The 24,625-nt window shown below is 52.7% G+C and overlaps 1 protein-coding gene across 25 annotated transcripts; it reads right to left on the bottom strand.

Annotated features, from left to right (window-relative positions):
- Positions 1-348: 348 nt before the first annotated feature.
- MED12 (mediator complex subunit 12) lies at positions 349-23,136 on the bottom strand. 25 transcript variants are annotated; one of them, XM_057718159.1, is made up of 46 exons: positions 22,832-23,136; positions 22,202-22,306; positions 21,805-21,996; positions 21,509-21,668; positions 20,608-20,789; positions 20,311-20,421; positions 19,948-20,202; positions 19,404-19,550; positions 19,140-19,239; positions 18,873-19,009; positions 18,515-18,646; positions 18,059-18,185; positions 17,054-17,283; positions 16,467-16,547; positions 16,169-16,339; positions 15,816-15,960; positions 15,599-15,649; positions 15,160-15,278; positions 14,823-14,966; positions 14,221-14,384; positions 13,888-14,019; positions 13,235-13,462; positions 12,914-13,058; positions 12,622-12,742; positions 12,161-12,262; positions 11,946-12,059; positions 11,519-11,694; positions 11,158-11,337; positions 10,023-10,094; positions 9,456-9,589; positions 9,126-9,287; positions 8,337-8,448; positions 8,078-8,167; positions 7,474-7,583; positions 7,103-7,238; positions 6,281-6,442; positions 4,940-5,314; positions 4,574-4,724; positions 4,221-4,417; positions 3,980-4,057; positions 3,833-3,887; positions 3,670-3,757; positions 1,642-1,867; positions 1,101-1,272; positions 831-912; positions 349-614 (listed from the first exon to the last, which is right to left on the bottom strand). In XM_057718159.1, the coding sequence occupies exons 1-46, from the start codon at positions 22,928-22,930 to the stop codon at positions 422-424; spliced, it is 6,645 nt and encodes a 2,214-aa protein (XP_057574142.1). In that variant the 5' UTR covers positions 22,931-23,136; the 3' UTR covers positions 349-421. The 25 variants fall into 25 exon arrangements, 22 of the variants coding, with proteins under 22 accessions (XP_057574142.1, XP_057574138.1, XP_057574132.1 ...); XM_057718155.1 differs by having other exon boundaries at positions 4,212-4,417; XM_057718149.1 differs by having other exon boundaries at positions 4,212-4,417; positions 4,940-5,401.
- Positions 23,137-24,625: the final 1,489 nt, after the last annotated feature.

Consider the following 24,625-nt stretch of genomic DNA (forward strand, 5'->3'; position numbering starts at 1 on the left):
GGGAGGAGAATCAGGTTCCAGTGATTTTTCCTCTGGCCCAGTCTCCCCTCCCCGATCCCAGTGGTATATCCTCCCATGGAGACAAGCTATACAGAAGCCACACCATCTAGCTGAGAAGGTGAGCTGTCCTTAGTGAGAGACTAAGGCTCCAACCCTTAACATGTGGCCACGTTGGGGAAAGGGAGAGAGGGTAGCAACCCAATTAGAATTCAGAAATTTAGGGGGTGGAAGGTAAACAGGGGAGATGATCTGAACAGAATGAAGGTGCCGACTTGTTGGTCTGGCCCGCACCCTTCTGAGAGCCCGCCCTTCCCAGACATGCAGACGCACACACTCCCTTTGCAAAGAAGCTCTGTGTATTGGGTGCAACAGCTCTGGGGTCTCTATATAAATAATATACAAAACCCAACAGCTCAATGCCTCACATTAACAAAAATACTAAAAACTCATTAAAAATGGAGCCTGAGGGAAGAGCCCCAACCACTACTGGTGCTAGCCCAGGAAGGGGACTGGGAATTAAGGGGATAGGATGGGGCCACATCCAGTGCACAAGCAGTTCCTCCAGGTGGCTCAGTAGCGTCCAAATATGTTGGTACTGGGCTGTGGCTGGGTATCTGTGAAAAACCAGAGATTATCAGAGGTGGGAGGCCAAGCAGGGGTGGGGGTCTACATGAGGAAAGCCATTCAGGCACCGAGGGAAGGGATGGAAGGCAACGCTTCCCCCGACAACCTGGGCCCGAAGCAATCACCTCAGCTACCTTGGCCTCCTCCCCGCCCACCCCCCCCAAGTTACTCCTTGGGGCTCTCCTTGGGAAGGAAGGCAGCCTTACTGGAGAGCTGTTGTTGGAGTTGCCGGACCAAAGCTGCTGTCTGTTGTTGTTGCTGTGTCTGCTGAAGCCCCTGGCGCTGGAACTGAGGTGAAAATGGGAAGTGGAGGATTGAACTGGAACCTTCCCCTTCCTCCTCCATCCTCACGTCCCCACCCCTCCGTAGAGGGCCCTGCCTTGCCTCCCACCTCTCCACGGCTGCACACCGTCCCAAGCAGTGTGCCCAACCTGGGCCACGCTGTCCCTGAGCCGGGGCTGGAGTCCAGCAGCTACCTGGGGCTGGGACTGGGGCTGCGGCTGGGGCGGCGCCGCCTGCTGCTGCTGCTGGTGTGCTTGTTGCTGCTGCTGCTGCTGCTGCTGCTGCTGTTGCTGCTGCTGTTGCTGCTGCTGCTGCTGTTGCTGCTGCTGCTGCTGTTGCTGCTGCTGCTGCGAAGACAGAAGGGATCTAAGGAGTGTAAAGGGCTGAACCTCAGTGGTGGAGAGATGGGGATGGGAGAAGCACAGGGTGGGAACTCTGGGTCCACTGCCCTCCCCGCTCGGAGAGCTGCAGAGAGAAAAATCAAATCTGCGGCACCCAGCAGATGACCCCCAACTCTCTCCCACCAGGACCCCCGGAAAAAGGGGGAGGGAGGGAACTGGCCTCTTCAGCCCCCACTACGTGCCAGCTGCCCTGCCGGGTACTTACACTGCCTCATTCAGCCTTGAAAACCACCTGGAAAAGCCTGGGCCTCTCCTCCCCCTCCTCCTCCCTTCCTCCTCCTCCTCCTCCTCCTCCTCAGGCTCCCAGGTCCCAGACGGAATCCCAGGGTCTCACCCGCAGGATCTGCTGCTGCTGCTGCTGCCGGATGTGGTACTGTTGCTGCTGCTGCTGCTGCTGCTGCTGTTGCTGCTGCTGCTGCTGCTGCTGTTGCTGCTGCTGCTGTTGCTGCTGCTGCTCAGGCAGGATGGAGGCCGACCGGACACTGGCCTGGACACCCTGGGCACCCAGCGGGGTCATGGTGCCTATCATGGGTGTCTGCTGCAGCGTCTGGTGGGAAAACCTACAAAGACAAGGAGAGGCGGAGATTAAGGCATGGGCTGTGGGGAGACGGTGCACATGAACCCCAGGTCTCTGACCCCAAAGAAACGTCAACGGGCCATTTCATTCACTCCTCCGTCACCAACCAGGAGAGCCTTTTTGGCTTCTGACACGTTTCCGGGTTCGTGAATGAGGAGCAAAGACAACACGCCCATTTTAGTGTCTCCTGACCTTCATGGTTAGGAATTTTTCAATTCTGTTGAAGCTGTTTTTCTCTTATGAAAATGAAACACAGTCTTAGTACAGGCTAGGCATTCTATAAACACTCACTGAGGCTGTTCTGCTTATTACTGTTGTTGGTCCCCAATATCATGTCAGGGTCTTGAAGACTGTTGAGTTCCATTGCTCCTTACACCTTCCCGACCCCAATCTGTACTTCACCGCAACAGGCTACTGGCTGGGCCCATCTCAAGTCTTCTGTCGCCTTCCCTGTGCATCCTCTCCACGAATTCCACGTTAATCTCTCAACATGCCCAAATCGTCACATCACTACCCTGATCAAAAAAGCGCTTTCTGGGGTTGTGTCTCAATCCCTCACCAAACATTCAAGGCTCTCTCTCAACCTGCCCACTCCCACCCTATCCCTACTCCTTCCCTGGCACAGATCTTACATTCCAGCCAAGCTCTTCTCTTTCCTGTCCTCCCAGCCACACTACTCATTCCGGTCCCCATGTCTTTTTTTTCTTTTTTAGTAATTTTATTGAGATATAATCGACATACAATAAACTGTATATATTTAAAGTGTACAACTTGATTTTTTTCTTCTTAGTAATGTATATATGGCAATCCCAATCTCCCAATTCATCCCCATCCCCACCCCCCTGCTTTCCCCCCTTGGTGTCCATATGTTTGTTCTCTACATCTGTGTCTCGATTTCTGCCTTGCAAACCGGTTGATCTGTACCATTTTTCCAGATTCCACACATATATGTTAATATGAGATAAGGTCCCCATGTCTTTGTTCATGCTACATCCTCTATCTGGGATCCCCTCTGCTTCTCCTCCTCCCCACAAATCCAAATCATAGCCATCCTTTAAAGCCCAACACAAGTCTGACCTCCTTCACCAAACTTTCTCTGATGACTCAGGCCCACAATGACATCATCCCGCACTTTTCCTGAATTCCCATTTTACTTCACAGCACCCAACTGCACAGCTGATTATATCTTTCATCACCATGTTCCCTAAGTGTTCTGAGTTAAGTCTCCTCTCCCCAGGTATAGTAAAAATTCTTCGTGGTGAGGGACTTCGTATTTTTTTCAAATAGCTCTCTTCACCCCACCTGGTCCTAGCATAGTGCTGGCCACACCGTGGGCAGTTCATCAATACTTCTAAGTAAGGGACTTTTCTTCTGGTCTACCCCGCAGCATTCTCAACCCGAAGCTGCAGAGCCTCAAGACATGATGACAATGTCTTAACTAAGGCATGACTGATGTTCAGCATGGTGGGAGGATGTGCTCGCTGGCCCATTCCAGCACTAAACTGCTCTAACAGTGGCTGGATGACTCCTTACCACACACTACATCTATGAACCCCAGATCTTCCCTTCTCATAGTCATATAAATGATTTCCCCTCTTTGGTCCTCGAGAGTATTAGCTGCCAGGGTCCCTTCCAGCTCCTGCATTTTGTGGCGACAGGTCATGTGGCCAGAGAAGTGTTCTTGACACCTCTGAAAGTTCTGACTAGTCCCATCACCTCCAGGCACAGGTTTTCTCAAATCAGAATCCTCAGTGTGTCTTCATGACCCCTGGCTCCCTTGGCTACCTTTGAGTGGAGGTCAGCCCGTGTCCGTAGGTTGGTGCCTGCTGGTGCACGTAGCCACTGGGCCGCTGCTGCAGGTGGCGAGTAGGATCTACAAGAGTAGGATTGGTAGAAGAGTGGGTGCTCTGATAAGGCTGGCTGGAGTAGCTGGGGGGCACCATGGTACCTGCAGGGCCTGCGTGTTGCTGCAATCCCACATGAGAAACATAAGGAGTATAGCCCTGGAGGGAAGGAGCAGAGAGGGAATCAGGGCCAAGAGTGCACAGAGCAGCCTGCCTCAAGCTGCCCGATTCTCACCATCTTGTGCCCTTACCTGGGAGGTCTGCAAACCGTAGGAAGAGCTGGGAGTCATCTGATGGACAGATGACTGTCCCAACATCCCCTGACTCTGCTAGAGGGAAAAAGGAGACAAACTCAAACTCAGGAAATGCTTTCTGCCACCTCATTTATTGTCTCTCCTACTCTGTGTGTCCCTGTGAGGATCCCAATTCTTGTGACCCTCAAAAGCCCCTCTCCCTGACGGCCCTCCCTACGGCCCCTCTCACTATCTTTGCCTGGAGCTGTTGGCGAAGGCGCTGTCCTTGGGGCACCGCAGGCTGCTGCTGTCGGTACACAGATGTCTTATACGAGGAGGGTTCCAGTCCCATGACGCCAGACATGGTTGTGGGCAGCACGCCAGGGTAAGGTGGTCGGGTCGGCAGCTTCTGCATCGGTAACCGCACGGGGCGGTATGGGTCCACGCGGGGGCCACCTGGAAAGGGGAGCAGGCTGACCTCTTTAGGCTCTTGGTCTCTCCGTCCCCCGCTCAGCACCCCGGGGCATCCACAGCTCCCAGGAGGAGTGGCGTCGCCCCTCAGGCGGGAGGAATGTTTGGGAAAGTCCCTCATGCCTCGTGGCGGGCACTCACCTGCCGGCAGTGGCTGGTTCTGGGTGTAGAGGCCTATGGAGCCCTGCCTGTAACTGAGGTGGGACATGGAGCCAGGGTTGGCATGGTGCAGGAGGTCCGGAGGCACTGTCACACCATACGGGCCGCTCCGGCCTGGGCCCATCCCATAGTCCTGTGTCAGCGGCAGAGGAGGAAGGTGAGCGGGCTGGGGTCAGGTGGAGTAGCAGGCGGGAGCAGGAGCTGGATCTCCATGGTTCATGCTTTTAATTCTAAAGGTAGCCCTTCTCCAAATGCCCCCAGCCCTCCCACAAACCAGATGCTTGACAGAACTAGGAAGAGAGACGGGCTGGGGAAGAGGTGCCACCGGGTGGTGGCAGTGGCACTCACCTCTGTCTTGGCGGCTGGCTGGCTGCGTTTCTTGCCCTTGGTGGACTTTTTCTTGCGTTCCTCAGTGCTAGGGGGAGCGGCCCCAGGTTTGTCCGTCTTGGGGGGCTCTGGGGCCTTTTTCTCAGGCTCCAGCAGGGTGGGGGCGGGGGGCTCCTCATCTTCCGGTGGCAGTGGCAGCGGCTCCAGGTAATAGGCGCGGGGCCGGGGCCTCAGGTGCGTGTGGTACAGCAGCAGCCGCTGCTGCTCCTCTCCGCGGGCCACGCGCCGGTCCACCCGGACTGTTCCAAACCAGCCCCAAGACAGTGGTGCTGATGGCTTCAAGCCCTCAAAAAGATCCCAGGGGGAGATCTTTTGTTTGGTGGAAACCTGCAGACCCTGCTCCGGAAAATGAGAAACAGTGAGCTGTTGAGACTTGGAAAACAGAAGACAGACCTTGAGGACTTGGAGGAGAGGGAAAAGTATCTGTTGGCAACAAAAGAAAAAAAAGTCACAGGTAGATTCAGGGCAGATGGTGAGAGGAAGACAGACAGACAGACAGACACACACACACACACACACACACACACAGGGGAGAGAGAGTTAATAAGGGATGAGGGGCAACAGAGGGAGACAGAGACAGGCACTGACAGAGGGAGACAGATATAGAAACAGGAAGGCAGAGAAAGAAAAGGCAGTGAGAGACTGAAGACAGGCAGAGACAGAGACAGAGAGACAGAGAAAAACAGGAAGAGAGAGACAGGCAGAGAGCGAGAAAGACAGAGACAGATGGGCCAGGAAAAGAATGAAGAGTATGGCTATATGAATGGGTTGGACTTGGGATTTTGAACTCCGCATCCCCTTTCTCCTCTCCCTCTACTACACACAATGATTACGGTTACTCAACAAATACTGCAAATACTGACAGAGAGAGGGGACAGAGAAAACCGTGCAGAGATGGGTGGATGGGGTAGAGAGAAGCAGGGATAAAAGAGATACGGGCTGTCAGCCAGGTAGATAGGTGGGGTGCAGGCCGGGGTGGAGCAGGATGGGAGGCAGGTGGAGCAGATGAAAGAGGAGGGTGGGATGCAGACAAATGGGTGGTTTGTACAAAGGTGGGTGAGGGTGATGGGAAGTGGGGAGGGGTGAAGGGAGAGACCAAGGAAAGAGAGTGACTCTCCCAAGATGGGAAGAAGAAATGTGAGGAAAATTAAGTGATTAGCTCAATCACCCCAGGGACGGCTCTCGCCGACAGAGCTTGATGAACCTGTTGTAGCTACAAGGTTAATGTAGGGGAGGCTTTGGCCCAAAGGGGGAAAAAGGTGGGGAGCGGGGAGCAGGGGGTGGAAAGACAATGGAACATGCCTCCTTCTTGAAGATGGAGTCGAAGCCAGCGATCTTATTGCCCTTGGTGTCGATAAGGGAGCCCTGTGGCTCACAAGTGATGACATCTCGGGTTGGCTTGGGCAGTGGGAGCAGCTGGCGAACTTTTTCCAGACTGTCTGACTGGCGCTCCCCCAACTCTTTCTGTAGGCACAGGAAGATGGGACAAGAGTTCAAGGACACAGGAAAAGAGAGACGGGAAGGCTTAGGGGACAGCACAGAGGCTGGCACAAAGAAGACACTCAATAAATCCTCACCGTACGAATAACAAAAACACAGCCAGGCAGGGCTTCCTAGGTGGCACAGTGGTTAAGAATCCGCCTGCCAATGCAGGGGACACGGGTTTGAGCCCTGCTCCAGGAAGATCCCACACACCGAGGAGCAGCTAAGCCCGTGCACCACAACTACTGAGCCTGTGCTTTAGAGCCCGTGAGCCGCTACTATTGAGCCCGTGTGCTGCAACTACTGAAGCCCACGCGCCTAGAGCCCGTGCTCCACAACAAGAGAAGCCATGGCAATGAGGAGCCCGCGCACCACAACGAAGAGTAGCCCCCGCTCACCACAACTAAAAGAAAGCCCGCACACAGCAAAAAAGACCCAACACAGCCAATTAAATAAATAAATAAATAAATAAATAAATAAATAAATTTATAAAAAAAAAAAAAAAAAGGATGGCCAGGCAAGGCAAGGGTAGGGGACTCTGGGCAGCACAATGTGTCTGAGGCTGGACCGCAAACACGAGATCAGGGAAGAGGAAACTGAGAGCCCAGGTCACTAGGCCTCGCTCTCGCCCCCTCTGCTCACCCGCAGCTTCTTCACCAGGTTCATGTAGGCACGTTTGTTTTCCTCCATGCTGCCCTGGGAGATGCTGGACATGTCCGCCGCCAGGGTGCCATTGATGAGCACGCTCAGCATGTCCAAGACGGTGGTGAAGAGCTCGCTGTGGCAGGAAGCCGGGGAGGAAACCAGAGGAGAACGCGTTTCAGACAGACAGAGACAGCTGGGTTGGACACGAGCAGGGAGCGGGCACCAAAACCGTGTGGGGAACCCCGGACCGCGGAGTCTGCAGCATCAGCCACACCGACTGCCATTGCGGCGGCGGGTCGTGCACCTGGTGTGGGGGAAGGGGATCCTCTCAGGTACAAAACTGGAGGGAGGGGACGGGGATGCTTTACTTGTTGGACTGCATGTCGACAGTGCCGCTGATGATGATCTCCAGGAGGAGCACAGCCCACTCCGTGGTCTGCTGGGTGCTGCGCTGCACCGTGTCAAACATGCCCCCCACCTGCCAGGGCCACAACAAGTCAGTCAGATGGCTCAGGGCTGGAGTCCAGCATTTAAGGAAAGCTTAGATTAGAACCCGGGCTGGATGTGACTCGGGAAACCTGAGGTCAGTGTTCCAGCTGTGCCTATAACTTGCTACATGATGTGAGGCCAATGACTTAACTCTTGACATCTCTGGGCCTTGGTTTCCTTCCTTATAAAATGATTGAGTTGGACCAAAGGATGCCCAGGATCTCATTCAACACTCCACAATAGGTGTCTAGGGCTTCCTGGGCCCAGCCAGAACCTAGGATACTGAGGCAGGGTCCCTGCAAGGATCCAGTCTCCTTAAACCACTTTCAGGTCCTGCGTCCTTTAGGAGAGCTGGGTTAATACGTGAAGACCCCAGAAGAGCCTGGGCCCTCCATTCTCACCCTTGCCTCCCTGGGCTGGGGCTTCTTTGTCTGCAGTCCTAGCCCCACCCCTTTCCTTCTTCTCCCCAGCTCCCCCTCTCACCAGGTTGAGCCGCAGTTTGAGTGCCTCATGCATTAGCTGCTTTGGTTTGCAATCGTCTAAGTACTGGTCATCTCTCCAATTATTCACAATCTAAGATAGAAACAAGTACAACACACAGCTCAGGGATCTTCTTGTTTCCATGCCAAAGCACCCACGGTGCTCTTGTCACAAAATACTGAAGATTCAGAGCACATAAGTGGCCTCTTGGCTGTATCCTTCTCTGCCCTCCTGCCCGGGTCCAGGGCCCAGAGACCTGTACCTGGTGGATCTGGCTGTAGAGGGAGGTAAGGAGTCCCTCGCGCTGCTCGTCCTGCCCCTTCAGACACGTCAGCACCAGGGATAAGAAGGGCTGCTGGCTCAACAGGGACATGCTAGAGGTGCGAGGAAAAGAAAAAGAAAAGAACAGGACCATGGGTTGTAGGTCAGGCAACTTCCAACCTCATTCCTCCGAGCCCCAGACTCTACTCTGTTAAGATCGAGGCTCTTGGGACTTCCCTGGTGGCACAGTGGTTAAGAATCTGCCTGCCAATGCAGGGGACACGAGCTTGATCCCTGGTCTGGGAAGATCCCACATGCCGCGGAGCAACTAAGCACGTGCGCCACAACTACTGAAGCCCTCGTGCCCCAGAGCCTGCACACCACAACTAGTGAGCCTGCATGCTGCAACTACTGAAGCCCGAGCACCTACAGCCAGTGCTCCACAACAAGAGAAGCCATTGCAATGAGAAGCCCACACACCGCAACAAAGAGTAGCCCCCGCTCACTGCAAACAGAGAAAACCTGTGGGCAGCAACGAAGACCCAACGCAGCCAAAAAATAATTTCGAAAATAATAATAAAAAATTTTTTTAAAAAAGGAAAATAAAAATCTTCCTTAAAAAAAAAAAAAAAGAAGATCCAGCCTCTTGCTCAACTATTACTCTTATCCTCTGATTGTCCACTTTTCTCTGATTTTGATCCTCACCTCTTTGCCCCAACTCTTCTTCTTCCCTGGGCATGCCTCCTCTCCTTTATACCCCTCAATCTTGGCCCCCTCCCAGCCGCTTTACCTCTTCTGCTTTTGTCGATCGCGTTCTTTGCGGGAAGAGGAACCCAGGTGCTGGCCCTTCTCCAATTCTTCCCCAGCAGCCTTTAACACATGCCCCTGGACTGAGGTGGGCAGTTTGGCAATGAGAGGAGCCACCAGCCATACACCAGAGCGCTCTAGGGAGCTGGAGAGACGGCGCGCACAGGGTTACAGAGGAGCCAGGCAAGGTTGGAACAATCCATCCTCTCCTTTCCCGATGGACGTGCCTGGCATCTCCAGGTGGCTGAAATCATTTACACTACCAGAAGAGAAAACTCAGAAGGGGATGGGTCCTAACACGTTTCTACCCAACCTGAGCACAGGCTTGGTCTTGCTGCTGCTGGGCATGTTGCTTGCAGTGTTTCCAGAAGATGACCCTGTCTCTGCGGACTGTTGGAAAACCTCGATTGTGGCCTTGGCGATGTTCTCTAAGAGGGAGTTCATCTCCTGAGGAGGATGAAAGGCATGGGGGCTGCTAAATAGGTAGCTGGTGGCAAAGGCGAAGAGATGATAGGAGAGCTGGGAGATGAGGACAGAGGAAGGCCTCTGTGGAGGTTGACGGGAGGGTAGGGACACAACTCTGCTGGGTGTCGTGTCCTCCAGCACCTCGTAGTATTTCTCCAATGCCCGCTGTCTTCTACTTTACATAACTCCTTACAGCTGTGGCCACAGAAACAGCCTCTATGGCCACTGCCGCCAACCTTCCCCAACACTCCCAACCCATGTGCCTTATCACTGGCTCCACATGTCTGTCATCTTCCCATCCTCTCTTATCTCTAGAACCCAAAGGTAGGACCTAGGTTCTTCTATGGTGGCCCAGCTCCCTGACACGTGTTGCTGGAAGCAAGCATGGGAAAGAGAGGGCCCGGGCACCACTCACATTGTTAGGGGTCTGCTTGATCATCAGCTGCAGCTCCAGGGAAGACTGGCGCATGGTCCACTGGTCCAAGTTCTGTGACGGAGACCCCACCCACAAGCTAGTCATCACTGTGTCACGCCAGCCACTCCGCACCCCGACACCAACTCCTGACCTCTCACAACCTTGAATCACATACGCCTAGAAGTCTGCAAGGGACCTTTATGTCCCCTCTTTAGGAAAGATCATACCTAAATTATCCAAGATGGCTGAAGAATCTATCCCATTTTAAAAGCAGTCCTGGAAGGATTTCACATCCTTCTCCAGTTTCCTGTTCCAGAGCCTCACATTCCTCAACATCAGGAAGTTCTGCTTAATGCTTAACCTAAATCTTTGATGTTGAAGTTGAAGCTTGCCGCTCCTGTTTTCAACCAGCTGCTCAAAGTCCTTTACAGACCCGAAGGCTAGTCTTAGCTAATCTCTCTTCGGCATTATCTCTTGTGGGCTGAAGAGGCCTCATTCCTTTAGCTTTTCCTCAACAGCTTTATTTTTCCACCCTCCTCCCGTCACATGAATGTCTGCAGCAGTGTGGTGAGGCAGGAAGGGCACAGGCAGACCTGGGCTCATATACTGACTTTAAACTTACTAGCTGTGTGAGTTACTGAGCCCTGGGCACATTAGTTAACCTCTACAAGCCTCAGATTCCTCGCTGGTCAAACAGGGATACTCTTACCTACTTCACAGGGCTGTTAAGAATGAGAAAATCTACGTAGAGTGCTGAGCACAGTACCCAGCATGAAGCAGCCACTCGATAAGTAGCAGCTCTTCGGTAGTATTACTATTCATTACTGAGCCATGACCAACATGCCAAACATACAAGGCCAAAAACTAGGCCTCCCAGATACTATGCCTCCCACTGATAAGCTAGAGTCCTACTCCAGATAGCTGGGCCCTCACCCAACAGTTCACTCTCGAGTCTGGACCATATTGGCTTGACTTCAAAACAAATGCTGGAGCTGTTTCCCTCACCACCTTTCACCCACATCCTTGTTCATCTTCCTACTTAACTCCCTCTCTCTTTTTCTCTCAAGGTTGCCACTGTTTCACCCCAGGCTCAGGCCCTACTGCTTCCTCCAAGACCCCCGTCACCTTGGCCTACCTGAAGAATACGCTTAATGCGTTGCCGCTGGGGGTTTTCCCCATCCTCGCTGTCCAGCAGCCGGTGTGGGTAGCAGATGAGCTGCATGAGGCGCTGGGCCTGGGCGCTACTCAACACTGGGTCTTGCAGGTCATTGCTGTCCTCACACAGGGATTTAAGGCAACGCTCTCCTACCCACTCCTGAGGAAGCCGAGAATCGGGACTGGGGAAGCCAGTGAGGGGGTTAGGAATAAGGGGGGGGGGTGGACTGGGGGTTGGTGAGGGTCACGATGTATGGCAGGGAGGTGGTGTGATCACGGCAGGAAACGGGACTTTATTACACAGTGGCGTTTAGGAGGTGTGGGGGGAAGGTGAGACTGACCTGCTGGCAGATGCTGCGTAGCACGTACTTGGCATAGACATCCAGACTGGCTGTCTCCACAGAGATGTTGCGGCCACCCTGCCTCCGACCGCCGCTGCCACCTCCTCCCTCCTCCTCTGGAAGTTCTTCTGTTCCTCCTGTCACAGTGAAGCCTGAACCCTTCAGTTCCGCATCCCCTGTGGTTCACGGGTGGGAGATAGGGAGGGCAGAGTGAGATCCGAATGCTGTGTGGAGACCCACCCCGGACCCGCAGAAGCAGCAACTCCCCAGATCCTGCCCTATGGGCCAGAAATATACTCTCCTCCCTCCTCTCTTCCCCAAAGGTCAGAAAGACCACCTTCAGGAGAGAGAAAGGCTGTCCTTTGTAGTTTAGCTGGCGTTCCACCCTATACACACTTCTGGCACCACTCCCTTCCTACCCTCATACCAAGTACAAACACAGCCTTGAGAACAGCAAACACAGCTCCATCCACAATGCGGTTCTGGGAGGCAGCCAGCAGGTGGCGGTCACAGGAGGAGCGGATTCCTACAGTAGGCTTGTCTGGGGAGAGAGCTGAAGTCAGGGGAAGCAAAAGGAGAAACGGTGGGGGTGGGGTAGCCAAACTTTCGATGACTGGCCGACTTGGATCGGGGGTCACTTACTCCCATCCGACTGGCAAGGATTGAGCTGAGGTGTCTTGAAAAGGTGAAGAAGGATGCGGCAGGTAAGCCGGGCTCCTGGCTCAGAGTCCTGTTCACTGCAAGCTACAGAGAGGAAGACAAAGCACAGGGGAAGGATGAAGGCAGACTGTATGTGGGTTTGCGGGTGGTGAGGGACTAAAAGGGGAGCCGAGGTCAGGCGAAAGGAGATAAAACACTGGAGGAAAGGTGGGGTAGCAAACTGTTTTGCAGTATAAGGGGAGTACCTGGAAGGGTCAGGAACCGGAAAGATCTGGGCTGAAAATGCAGGGTTAGAAAGAGGCCCCTCCCAGCCTGAGGCACACCACAGGACTGGCCTCTGGTGCTGCCAGGAGCCCCACACTGAACAAGAGTGCGGCTGTCAAGTGTGTACTGAGTGAGATTGAGGGTCTAGACATTCTAGGGGTTATGGATTGGTAGTTCACCAGCATTAAGGAGCGAAGGGATGGCTGCACAGCGAATCAGATCCTCCAGGAGCAGACACTGCCGAGCAATGAGGATGGCAACAAAAGTGGCCAGGGAGTCGTGAAAAGACAGGTCACTGACCTGGAGGAAAAAAGCAGACAGACATCAGGACTCAGTGTGGAGAGAGGGCGCCTACTCCGAGCGCCTGGCCTCCACTCTGCAAATCTCTGTCCCTCCGCTCCCGTGATTACTAGGAGCAGACCCGTCCTGGGAACTGCCCGGTGCCCGGCATGCCCCCACCCCCAGTCTCACATCTACATTGCAGAGGAGGTCGTTGAAACCACAAGTGCCATTGTTAGAGGAGCAGCACAAAGCCTTAAGCACTCCCAGCCACTCTGCACTCAGTGACTTGCAATAGCCGGTCAGCTCTGCACACAGGATTGCGATGTCATTCACCCTGGGGAAAAGTACAAATGCCCTCAGGAAAAACCTTGTTCCGGCAAAACCTCAGACTCATTAACTTTTCATCTCCACCCCGGCCATAACCAAGGTTGTGGTACGTCCCGGGCATCTCATCCCTCCCAATGTCAGGCGGGAGCACGGAGCCCATTCCTCACTCAGTACGCCCCATACCTATCGGGATCATGGTGCCCCACACAGACGTGCATAAGGGCATTGCAGACAAAGCTGTAGCGGTTAGCAGGGTTCTCACTAAGACTCTTGCCTAGCCCCGTGTAGGTGAAGGTATGAGCGGCAGGGTTCTCCAGAGTGTCAATCATGAACTCGGGTGCCCAGCGCATGTTGGATTCTGACGGCTCCACGTTGCAGTAGATGGTATTCTTCACCTTGGAGCAGAAGTCGCTGCAGGGGTGGGGAAAAGGAGAGAGCGGTGTTGAAGAAGGGCTGGTGAGCTAGAGGGATGGTCAGGAAAGGGGAGAAAAGGAAAAAAAAGGAGAAAGTGAGGGACCAGGGGCCTTAGGGCGAGAAAAGGGGAAATGGAACAAAGCAGACCCACTGGGCAGGAAAGGAGCCCAGTGAGAATAAGGCACAGGGGCCTCTGGAGCCGGGGAGGAGGAGTGCGGGCCCCACAGACATGGGCTGGAGGCAAGGCTGATGAGGAAGGAGGCCCACTCTCAGGAACCAAGAACAGGCAGAGGACACCATCTCCAAGTGACCCTGCAGAGACGGCAGGGTCGTGGGCTGTGCTCTGCTCCTGAGTTGGGCAGTAACGGGAAGGAGATGGGATGAGGTCCCACTCTCTACCCCTTACCTCCCACCTCTCTTACCTGAAGAGCTCCCCAAATTTGCTCTTTAAATGGCTACAGGAGGTGTACAGATCATAGAGATAAGCAAGGATACAGCGTTCTGCGGAGGAGCCATCAGACCGATTCATCCCATGCTTGACTACGCCACACAGCCTGTCGCGCGAAGGGGCAAGGTCGGTAGGTGTGCCTGGAGCAATGGCAGGCCGGGGAACAAAGATTCCCATCCCTTGGCAATGCTTTCTCCCCTCCCCACGCACTTCCGCACGGTGAGCGCCCCACGTGTTCTTCACAGGCCACTCGCACTGGCATTCACCAGAGCCCTGCATGTTTTGGTTATTGTGAAGCCCTTCTTACCCCTCAAAGACCTGTGCCATCTGGTCCTGGTTGAGGATGAGGCAGGCGTGATAGTGCCGCAGGACAGCCACGATGCACAGGCACAGGCTGGTGGTGTAGCTGCCCACCAGGTCCGAGGATTTGAGAAGCAACTCGGCCTCAACTACACTCAGTTCATTCAGTAGCTAGCGGAGTGAGTGGGGGTTGAGAAGTGAGAACAGGTCTCGAGTATTACACATAACCCCCCTGCCTGCAAGAACACTGGAGCCCCTCCCTTTTGGAGCCACCTCAGCCTGGAGGGGCCCTGGTGCCATATGCCACTGTCCTTTATTCTGTTAACGACAAGCCACATCAATGATCTAACCAGTCTCCAGGATACAATCCTATGAACTCCACAGTGGGAGGACAGTCTGTGCCCAGTGCTCTAATCTGTCTCTCGGGCCTCCCCAGGGAGCACTTGAGTCTCTAGTCCTGCTGGCTTAGCTCATAGGCCACTCCCCCCACACGAGTCCTTCGGTCCCTCCAAACAGCCTGGGACACTGGCTTGAGCCACTCCTCCTGTCCTTATGACCCTGTAGAGCAGACTCCCTCATTCCCCACCCTCATCTCCCCACATTCCCCACCTGAATGGCAAAGTCGATGAGGCCGCTGATGCTGAGGGAATACTCCATGAGGTCAAAGATGAACTGCACGTGCTGCACCAGAGGCAAGTGGTACGACATGCCAAGGGCAAAGCTCGTGATCTGCTCCAGAACATTCCGGGAGACCTGGTAAGGGCAGTGGGAGTAAGACAGGAGTGCAAAGAGGTGGGAAGAACCAAGGAAGCAGGAAAGGATGGTGGTGGAAGGGGATGAGACCAGGAGGCTTAGCCTGCCTGAGGGGGAAGAAAAGGATAAGGAGGAAAGGAAAGCAGGACAAGGAGGCCAGAACGTGGGAAGGAGGCTGGACTTAGGCCCACACCTGAGCCGTGACTTGGTGTTGGTCATAATGCGAAAGGTGCTGGAACTTAGCAAAGATATCCTCAGCAGTGGGGAAGGCTTCAGGCCGGTTGCGCCTCCGCTTCTGTCCATCCTCCCCACCTGAGGGGACAGTTGAAAAGGACCAGTCAGGACAGGGACGATACCTGGGTGACCGGGGGTGGGGAGGGGGTATGGAGAGGAAGGCTATGGGTGGGGTGAAGGGGAAGGAAGGGAGGGAGGGAGAGAGGGAAGGAAGAGGGAAGACGGGAAGGGAGGGTCAAGGAAGGGGCCGGGGAGGGATGAAGGGAAGGGGACAGTGAAGCAAAGGTTTGGAGGACCACAGACTATGTGGACCTTAGAGGAATACGTACAGGGAGGTGCTAGGTTGAGGGAGGGATGGGAGAGGGAGGGCGGGCAGTATGGGGCTTACTGTGAGGTACCTAAGAATGTCAGGTCTCCAGGATTCAGAGGCACAATAGGAGCAAGCTGGTCTGCAGAGGGGGGGAATGAGGGGGGAAGTTTCAAAAGGACTAGAGCTCTCAGGAGACTCCAAGAGACAGGACATCGGGACATGACTGGGAGTTCCCTATGCTGGGGAAGGGAAGACTGACTAGGGTGCTCTCTGGGGGAGATCCGTTTAAGGCACCTCAAACCCACCAGTTTCCGCTGTCCCTTTGCGGTTCAGAACCTTCAGGATATCCTTGGTAATTTTCTTGATGGCATGGCGGGCATCATCTCGCTGCTTTCCCACCCCAAACAGTACGACCAACCGCTGGTTGCACTCATGGCTGCATGACTCCTCCTGCATCCCAGCGGCACCATCAGACTCCGGCACGGCACGGATCGCTCTCCCTCCTCTTAAAAGCATGCTCCATGCGCCCTCTGCACCCCAGCGCTCAAGCCCTTCCCAGCATACCACACCCTCAAGAACAGCTCCAACCCCTCGGCACAGTCCTTGGACAGAAACCTGGGCTCAGAACAGATGGTCGCAAGGTGTTGGGGAACGGTACCTGGGGGATGGGAAAGTGCGTGGCATACTGCACATGCCGCGGCTGGTCATAAAGAACCCCAAGGGTCCCTTCTAGCTTCTCCTTGGGTGGGGGCTTCACCTCCTTTTCAACATCTGGTTTCTCAGGGGATGGACTGCCCTTCCCCTCACAGGGCATAGTGGGGGAGAACAACTAAGAAAAAGGTGAAAGGGCAGAGCGTTTAGAGGAAAACGAAGGGATGAGGGGGCATAAACTCCCCAAAGTGGCATAACAGGAGGACCTCGGGAGCTGGATTCTTCCACACCAGCATCTAACTTACTGAGAAATCAGGCTTCTCCATGTCCTCAAAGAGCACACTGGAGCTAGGGTCGATGTCCATAGACTCTGAGAGCCCTGGATCCTGAGGGCAGAGAACAGAAGCAAGCTGCTTTAGCCCCAAGGAGCTGCTCCCCATCACCTAGAAAAGCTGACCCAGGAGCCAGAGAGAGGAGACCGTACAGGGATAAGCACCAGATCCAAGTCTTGACTGGTCCCTTAACCTCCACAGGTCTTGGTTTCCTTCAGCTTTAAAATGAGGATAAGAATACCTCATGGGGGGAGTTCCCTGGTGGTCCAGTGGTTAGGACTCGGCGCTTTCACTGCCGTGGACCCTGGTTGGATCCCTGGTGGGAGAACTAAGATCCCGCAAGCCGCACGACAAGGCCAAAAAAAAAAAAAGAAGAATACCTCACAGGGCTGTTGTGAGGATCAAATGAAAAAAAACTGACATGAGAGTGCTTGCTAAACTGTGAAGTGCTAAACAAATGCTACCCTCATTACTAGGGAAAGGATTCTCGGAGGACTCCAGGAGCCAGGAAGATGGGACTGTCAGAAGAAACCATCTAGGGCGAGGAAAAGCCTGCTCACCTCCAGCTTGCTGCTGCTGCTGCCCTCAGCCTCCTTGCGCTCGGCGTCATCGGCAGGGTCATCAAAGGGAGAGGGAGGCCGGGGACCAGGGGCTCCGAAGGCAAGGTCCCCTCGGGAGATGAGGGTACAAGTATACATGTTGTGGGAGAAAACGTCATGTCGAATCAGTTCACAGAACAGCAGCACCAAGTTGAAGAATTCCACTCGCTCACTCTCACTTCGGGGGTCCGCTGGAGAGAGGGAATAAGAAAAAATGAGTTAGGGGAGCACGAAAGAGACGGGCAGAGAGAGAGAGGACACACCTAAGTCATGGTGCTCCTAGAGTACCCAAAGTAGGCAAGAATAGAAATGACTCAAGGGCTTCCCTGGTGGCGTAGTGGTTAAGAATCTGCCTGCCAATGCAGGGGACACGGGTTCAAGCCCTGGTCCGGGAAGATCCCACATGCCACGGAGCAACTAAGCCCGTGCACCACAACTACGGAGCCCACGTGCCTAGAGCTGGTGCTCTGCAACAAGAGAACCCACAACAATGGGAAGCCCGAGCACCGCAACAAAGAGTAGCCCCCGCTCCCCGCAACTACAGAAAGCCCGAGTGCAGCAACAAAGACCCAGTGCAGCCAATAAACTAATAAATAAATAAATAAATTAATTAATTAATTAAATTTAAAAAAAAAGAAATGACTCAAACAACAACAACAAAACCAAAACTGTTGAGGGACAAAGTGTGGTTGGTTACTGCAACTCCTGCCCCACACACCATCTCGTAAAGAAATACAGCATCTCTGCTATTTACACATGAAAATGCTTCGATCGTATGCTCGTTTTTATTCTATTTCTCTACTTTGTTAAACCGCAAGATAAGCAAAGACTAGAATTATGTCCAAAAGTCATTCTGCATAGAGCTCAAGACAGAAATGTATCCCAGGAAGCCCTTCATCATGCTTTCTGATGACAGAGATGGGTGAGTCTAGGCAGAGGTAATCAGAGGGTGGTAGGGGTCCATACTCAGCATGGGAGCCTGTGTATCCAGAAACTGCAGGAGGACATCCTGGAAAATGGGAGCACTGAGAGCAGAAAGGGAGCCAGAGGCGATGGAACCCTTCTCATCTGCAGCTTCCGATTCTCCACAACGCTGTAAGATGAGAGAACAAACTGTAGGAATGGGTTTTACTATTTCTTCACTTGTCCCTGTGTAATCCTTGAACTACTGCCTGTTTTGCCTCCATCCCAAGCTTTTCACTTCCAGTCCCCTCCTTGACTCCCATTTTCTTTACTGCCTCCCAGCTGCAGCCTTGGTCACTTCTCTAACTCCGACACTCATCCACTCCTTTCTACTTTTGCCTTATGTCCTCAACTGTACATTCTCTATCACTTCTTCACTCTCACAACTTCAACTTTGGTCCCACTACCAGCTCAATCTGGCTCCGACCCCAGCTACCACTGTCACATGGGCCCCCTAACCTCAGCCTCAATCTCTGCCTGTCTCTTCTCCAGCAGCTTGGCTACAACCATCGCGCGATGCCGACCAGAACGCTTGCAGCTGACAGCCCATTCACACAGTAAGGATACCACAGCATCATCATCTGAGGAGATCTGGAGACCAAAGGAAGACAGGCGTGAGTAAGGTAGAGTTGGGGACAAAGAACCGAGTTCCAGTTTCCCAGCGATTAGGCCCCACCTCAAAACATCCTAGGCCCAGTAAGACCCTCTATATCTTCAGACATCCTCTGGTTTCAATGTCTCACCACGCCTTCCCCTCATATATACTGTTGCTCTTGCTCTGTTTTTCACTTCTTTTCTTCCCCTTCTTGCTTATTACCTCGTGTCCATCCTTGCTGGGCCCCAATCCGAAGATTCGATTACAGAGGGAATCAAGAGAGTTGCTGAAGTCAGAGCGCTCAAAACTATGGCTGTCCAGTACTTCCAAAGTGTGGAGCACCCGTCCAATGGTGAAGCCTGAGGAGGAAAAGCGGTAAAGGGGACTTAGCTACAGGCCCGATGTATTCTGACTCTCAGATCTATATGTCCTTACTGTCCCCATCCTTTCCTCAAACAACCTTCTTACTGTCTGTTCTCTGGCACCCACCTGCAGTAGCTTCCTGGCACTTATCAAAAGACCAGCGAACCTCAACGGCCTGTCCTCGTTCCTTGATCTGCTGCTCGATCTCCCGCAACTTTGCACGGACCTGCAAAAAGGAAAGCTTTAAGGACGTAGCAAGGCATACAAAAAAAGGTCAAGGCTCCAGGCTAACAGAATAGTAGCAGACTCCGAGTCACTATTTCTAAAAGAGTAACTTAAGCCTCTCACACCCCAGTTGCCTGAGGGTACCAGGCTATTGGTCAGACTTACCTGCTGAGTGAAGGCACTGTTGCCCTCTGGCATGGGCAGGTTGGAGGGAGCAATAGGCAGGTGGTCTAGTGGTGAGCCAGTCTTGATTCGGCTATCAGTCAGCGAGTAGTGCCAAACCAGGGCACTAGGACAACACAGGAGGATGGTCTGCCAGACAGGAACAGCTAAGTCAAACTCATTTACCACAGCGACCTCTCTCGAAGCAGCGGGGGCAACAGAAGTTTAAGAAGCCAATTATAAGACCCAACCTTTCGGTTTCCGATCCAAAGTTATTCTGCGTCCGTGGGGTGGCATCCCTCCATCTCTGAGCCCCCTGCCCTCATCCACTCTCTTAAAAGGCTTTGGGCCCACTACTTAGACCTGGAAAGGAACTAACTTACTAAAAAGGAACTAACACCCCAGGAATGAGAAGCCAACAATTTCCAAGCAAGTACTCAGTGGCTACTCTTGCCTCCAATTTAGAATGGCTCCCATTTTCCAGGACATGCCCCTGCCTCTTCTCAAGATGCCTCTGAATACTTCCATGGGCCCACCCAGTACCTACCTGAAGGATACAGCTGAGGCCAAAAACTAGGGGCCGGTGCTGAGGGCACATAAGTAGGTCACTAAAGGGTGTAGACGGTGTGCTGCTAGTTGGGGGCTGAGGAGCAGGGGTGGTGGGCAGTGTGCTTGTCGACTGAGCAGACATCACATGAGACGAGTGGCTGCTCACTCCATCCAGCTGCAGGGCCAGTCTCCGAGTACAGAAGTAAGCAAGGCGGCGGGAGAGGTACGCAGACTGAACGAATTCCCCAGAGTACTGTGAAGACACAATGATCAAACCCCCCCAGTTCTCTCCAAAGAACAACGCTCTCGTGTCTTATCTCTCCTCACATCCTCCCTATACCTCCCAAATCCTAGGCCTTACTCGAAGCAGCAGGGGCAGCAGCAGTTTAAGCAATTCATCCTCTCCAGGGCGGATTTTCTCAAAACACTCAAGTACCCAGGTAAGGAACTCATGTCTGTCCAGCATTCCGTCCTATGGGTACCAGGGGTGGGAAGAGGATTAGTTTCACCCAGGGGCTATTAAAGATGAGGCAGAGAAAGTCAGTGAAAGAATGAGGAGAACCACGTGTGGGGCAAGGGGGCCAGCGGATTCTGTTCTGTGCTGGCAGAGTGAGGTCAGGCTCAATCCCACGCCCCACACAACATGCCTCTTTCCTACCTGAAACATGAACATGGCCAGCTTCTCGTTGTAGTCCCACTGCCGGATCGCCACCTCAACATCATGGGGCAAGGGCCCTATAGCAGAACCACAGCCCCCACCTCCAGCAGGCCCTGGCCGGTAGTACTCAGCCATCTTTTGCAGCTGTTCCCATAAGTACTTGGTGATGATCTGAGTCCATTCTAGGGGAAAGATGGCAAAAGGGCTAGTTTACCCTGGCCCTTTGCTGAGAACACCTTCTGTCCCCCACCCCCAGTCACCATGTTTCTAAATCCTATTCATCCCCTTAGGCTCTAGTCAAATACCACCTTCAACAACAAGGTCCTACTGTACAGCACAGGGAACTATATTCAATATCCCATAACAAACCACAATGGAAAAGAATATGAAAAAGAACATACATACGTATATACGCGTAAAACTGAATCACTTGCTTGTACACCAGAAACTAACACATTATAAATCAACTATATTTCAACAAAATAAATTAAAACAAAACAAAAAAAAACAAACAAAAAATCAAATGCCACCTTCCTAAAGGCTTCCCAGCTATCCCCCAAAGAAAGTAATCTTTCTGTTCACTGAATTCTCAAAGAACCTTCTGCCTCCACTTTTCACACTACGTTTCTATATTCAATTATGGGATTCGTACACATGCCTTGGCATCCCTACTAGACTACAAGCATTCTAAGGGCAGGGATTAGCTAGTGGTCATCTTTATAGCCCAGTACATGCATGCACACAGTAGATACTCAAGATACTTGATGCTTACTAATTGAGTGAATACAAGATACAAACAGAAGCAAGGAATATAGATGAGGAAGGAGAATAATTCCAAGGGTCTCTCTACCACTCCTTGAAGCAATTAGGGGTGGGTCCCCTGGTATTAGGAGTTACTCACCCATGAAGGGGTCAACGACATGTCTCTTCTTAACCTTGGTCTCTGAGATTGCTGCATAGTAGGCACAGGTCATCTTGATGAGCCAGGCAGCCCTCATCACAGGCACTGTGTATTTGGCCAAGTACCCAAACACTTCTTCCTTCTTACTAAAAATGGGGACCTGCACGGACATCGCAAATGGTGAGACCACTCTCACCCCTGTGAGCTGGCATCCGTGTAGCTTAATCCAGGAATCGGCGGGTACTTGGTACCCACACTCCCTTCCCTTGCCTGAAGAACAGGAAACAGTAACTCACCTTTTTGGCTAACTGTGTGAGTGGCTTGGTGCCAGCCAGATCGGTGAACCAGGTGTTAATGGCACTCTGGGATCGTGCAGTCACCAGCCAGAAGTTGTCCTTCTGGTTCACTTGGGGCTTCCTCCTACCGGTGTCAGGTAGGGTGTTACAACGTAACTTCTCTGCAATAATGCTGCTGAAGTTGGAACTGATCTGAGGGAAGAAAACTACACCTCAGGGTGGGCAGAAGGGGCAGAGGTGGTTGTGCCTTTGATGGGCAAATGCCAATGTGGTAGCATTAGGTTATGAAGGAAAACTTGGCCATTTAGGTCGTCCCTTTAAGTCTTCCCAACCCAGGGCCTTTGCTCCTTCTCAGATACTTCCAGCCTTTTCCTTCAGCCTGGCAGGGTTGTCTCACCTTGGCAGGATTGAAGTTGACATTCTTGGCACTGCCATGTTCATCCCCAGAGACAGCGGGCTGGTTATTGAAACCTTGTTTTACATTCAAGGCCGTCAGTTCATCCTGAGGCAGGAAAACGACATTTTAGCTTTTTTTTTTTTCCCGTGGTGGGGGGGGGGTGGTGGTGGTGGTAGTGGAAGAGGAGGGCAGAAGAGAAGGAAACAAGGGGGGAAAAGGTAGGAGAAGGATTCGGAGTAGAACAGACTGTTATTTAAAGCTAGGCCCTTATAATCATTTGGACCCCACCCTCACCCCCACAGTCACTAAGATTCCCAATTCCCCAGGGCTTGCTCAACAGCACTCTTCCCCTGCGAGCTTGCAGGGGAAAGACAACTTTCTGAGGTGTGTGTGTGCAGAGGGGGGCGCCTCCAGCGTGGCCCCGATATCACTCCCAATTCGCGCCCAGGAGCCTCCCCTCACCCCCACCAGGACCTACTCTCCAACACCACCCCACTTTACTCTTCCCCCTTTCGGGACTTTCGCTGCCACCAAACCGCCCCGCCCCCCCCCCTCCCCGAGCCATCAGTGCTTCCTCCTATGCCGATCGCTGGCCCCTGGCCCCTCGGGAGCTCGGATTTCTGAACGCACCTCCTTCTGTTTGGGATCTTGAGGGTATACATCGGGAGGCCCAAGACGCGGCCGCTTCAGGGGCCGATGTTCGTAGCTCAAGATCCCGAAGGCCGCCATCTTGCCCAGCCCGTAGCGCCAGAGGCGCCAGCCCGGCCCGGCCGCGGGGGGAGGGGGAGAGGGAGCCGAAAAGGGGGGCTGCGGTGGCGAGGACGGCAGCCGAGAGACAACAAGGGGGCACGTTAGAAACTCTCGATCATTGCCGGAAACTACCGAGGCAAACCGAGGGACGCCGGGAACCGTCGGACAATACCGACCGCAGCGGGGGCGGGGCCCAGCCCGGCGAGAGGCGGAGCTCCGCGCCCGGGGAGCTTTTCCAGCCAACCGCCGGAGATCGATTTCACTCAGTGAAGATCCCCGCAACGTCCGCCAGCCGTGTGCTGCGCTGGGGATACGAACCTGCCAGGCGGGAGGCGGCCGCCGCGCTGAGCTCCGACTGGAATGGGGTTCCCAGCGCCTCTCTCAGTTCTCGGCCTAGAATAAGTGCTCGATCGTCTCTGTGCGTTGGTTAGAAGCTCTGCCTTTTCCAAACCGCTTCTTCGTTTCTTAGTTCCCGCATCTGAAAAATGGGTGTACTAACGCCTCCTTCAGGGGACTGTTGCGAGGATTAGAAACTGTATATGCATAAGAAAGCACCTATTAACCCTGAAAGGTCGGCTCTAATCCCTCAAGGTCTTTATGGTCTAGCACTGAGGTTCTTAACCTCTTCTGCTTCACAATCCCTTTAAAATGCTGATGGACGCTATGGCCCTTCTTCCCAGAAAAATGCACGTAGAGATATACAAAATGTTAGATACTTTCCAGGGAGATTCTTAGACCCCCTTCTGAAGTTCACCCACATATTCCCTGAGGGTCCATGAACTCCAGGTTAAGAATCCTTGCTGTAGAAAGAGGCACCTACTAAGTGTCAGATGCTTTTCAGACATTGTCTCCTTTAATCCGGAAAAAAGAAAAAAAAAAAAAAGACCCACAAAAAACAAACAAGCAAAAACCCCAGTAAATTAGAGATTATTATTGTCTCCATTTTGTGGATGAGGAAGCTGATTTTCAGAGTGGAAGTTTGCTTGCCCTATATTATATGGCTTCTGTGTAACAGAGCTGAGACCAGGATTTTTTCTTGACTGTCTCTCTTTTTAAAGAAGTGTATCATCTCATTGCTATTCTTTTTTTCCTGCTTTTTAAAATTGAAGTATATTTCATGTACAATGTTATATAAGTTACAGATGTACAACATAGTGATTGACAATTTTTTATACTCCATTTATAGTTATTATACAATATTGGCTATATTCCCCATGTTGTACAATATATCCTTGTAGCTCATTTTATACATAATAGTTTGTACCTTAGTCCCCATCCCTATATTGCCCCCCCTTCCCTCTCCCCACTGATAATCCCTAGTTTGTTCTGTATATGGGTGAATCTGCTTCACTTTTGTTATATTCACGAGTTTGTTGTATTTTTTACATTTTTTTTTATTTGGCAGCGTGGCTTGGGGGATCTTAGTTCCCCAGTTCCCTGACCAAGGATCAAACCCGTGCCCCCTGCAGTGGAAGCACGGAGCTCTAACCACTGAACAACCAGGGAATTCCTTGTTATATTTTTTTCAGATTTAACATATAAGTGATATACTTTTCTTGACTCTTGATATTCTTTCTATGATGGTATTGCCTTTTAGAGAAAAGACAGAGTGCTGGAATAAAAGTAACAAATAACGATAAATGAAAAACAGTAAAACTAGCAAATAACAACAGT

This window comes from Hippopotamus amphibius, chromosome X (assembly GCF_030028045.1).
Source record: "Hippopotamus amphibius kiboko isolate mHipAmp2 chromosome X, mHipAmp2.hap2, whole genome shotgun sequence".
Taxonomy (NCBI): Eukaryota; Metazoa; Chordata; class Mammalia; order Artiodactyla; family Hippopotamidae; genus Hippopotamus; species Hippopotamus amphibius.

What these genes read in the sequence shown, in the direction of transcription:
- MED12 (XM_057718145.1), bottom strand. Translation starts at nt 22,930, where the DNA reads ATGGCGGCCTTCGGGATCTTGAGCTACGAACATCGGCCCCTGAAGCGG. An exon ending in AAGATCCCAAACAGAAGGAG is followed by an intron (nt 22,307 to 22,831) that starts GTGCGTTCAGAA and finishes TTCCTGCCTCAG; the next exon opens with GATGAACTGACGGCCTTGAA. An exon ending in GTCGACATGCAGTCCAACAA is followed by an intron (nt 7,239 to 7,473) that starts GTAAAGCATCCC and finishes TTCCTGCCACAG; the next exon opens with CGAGCTCTTCACCACCGTCT.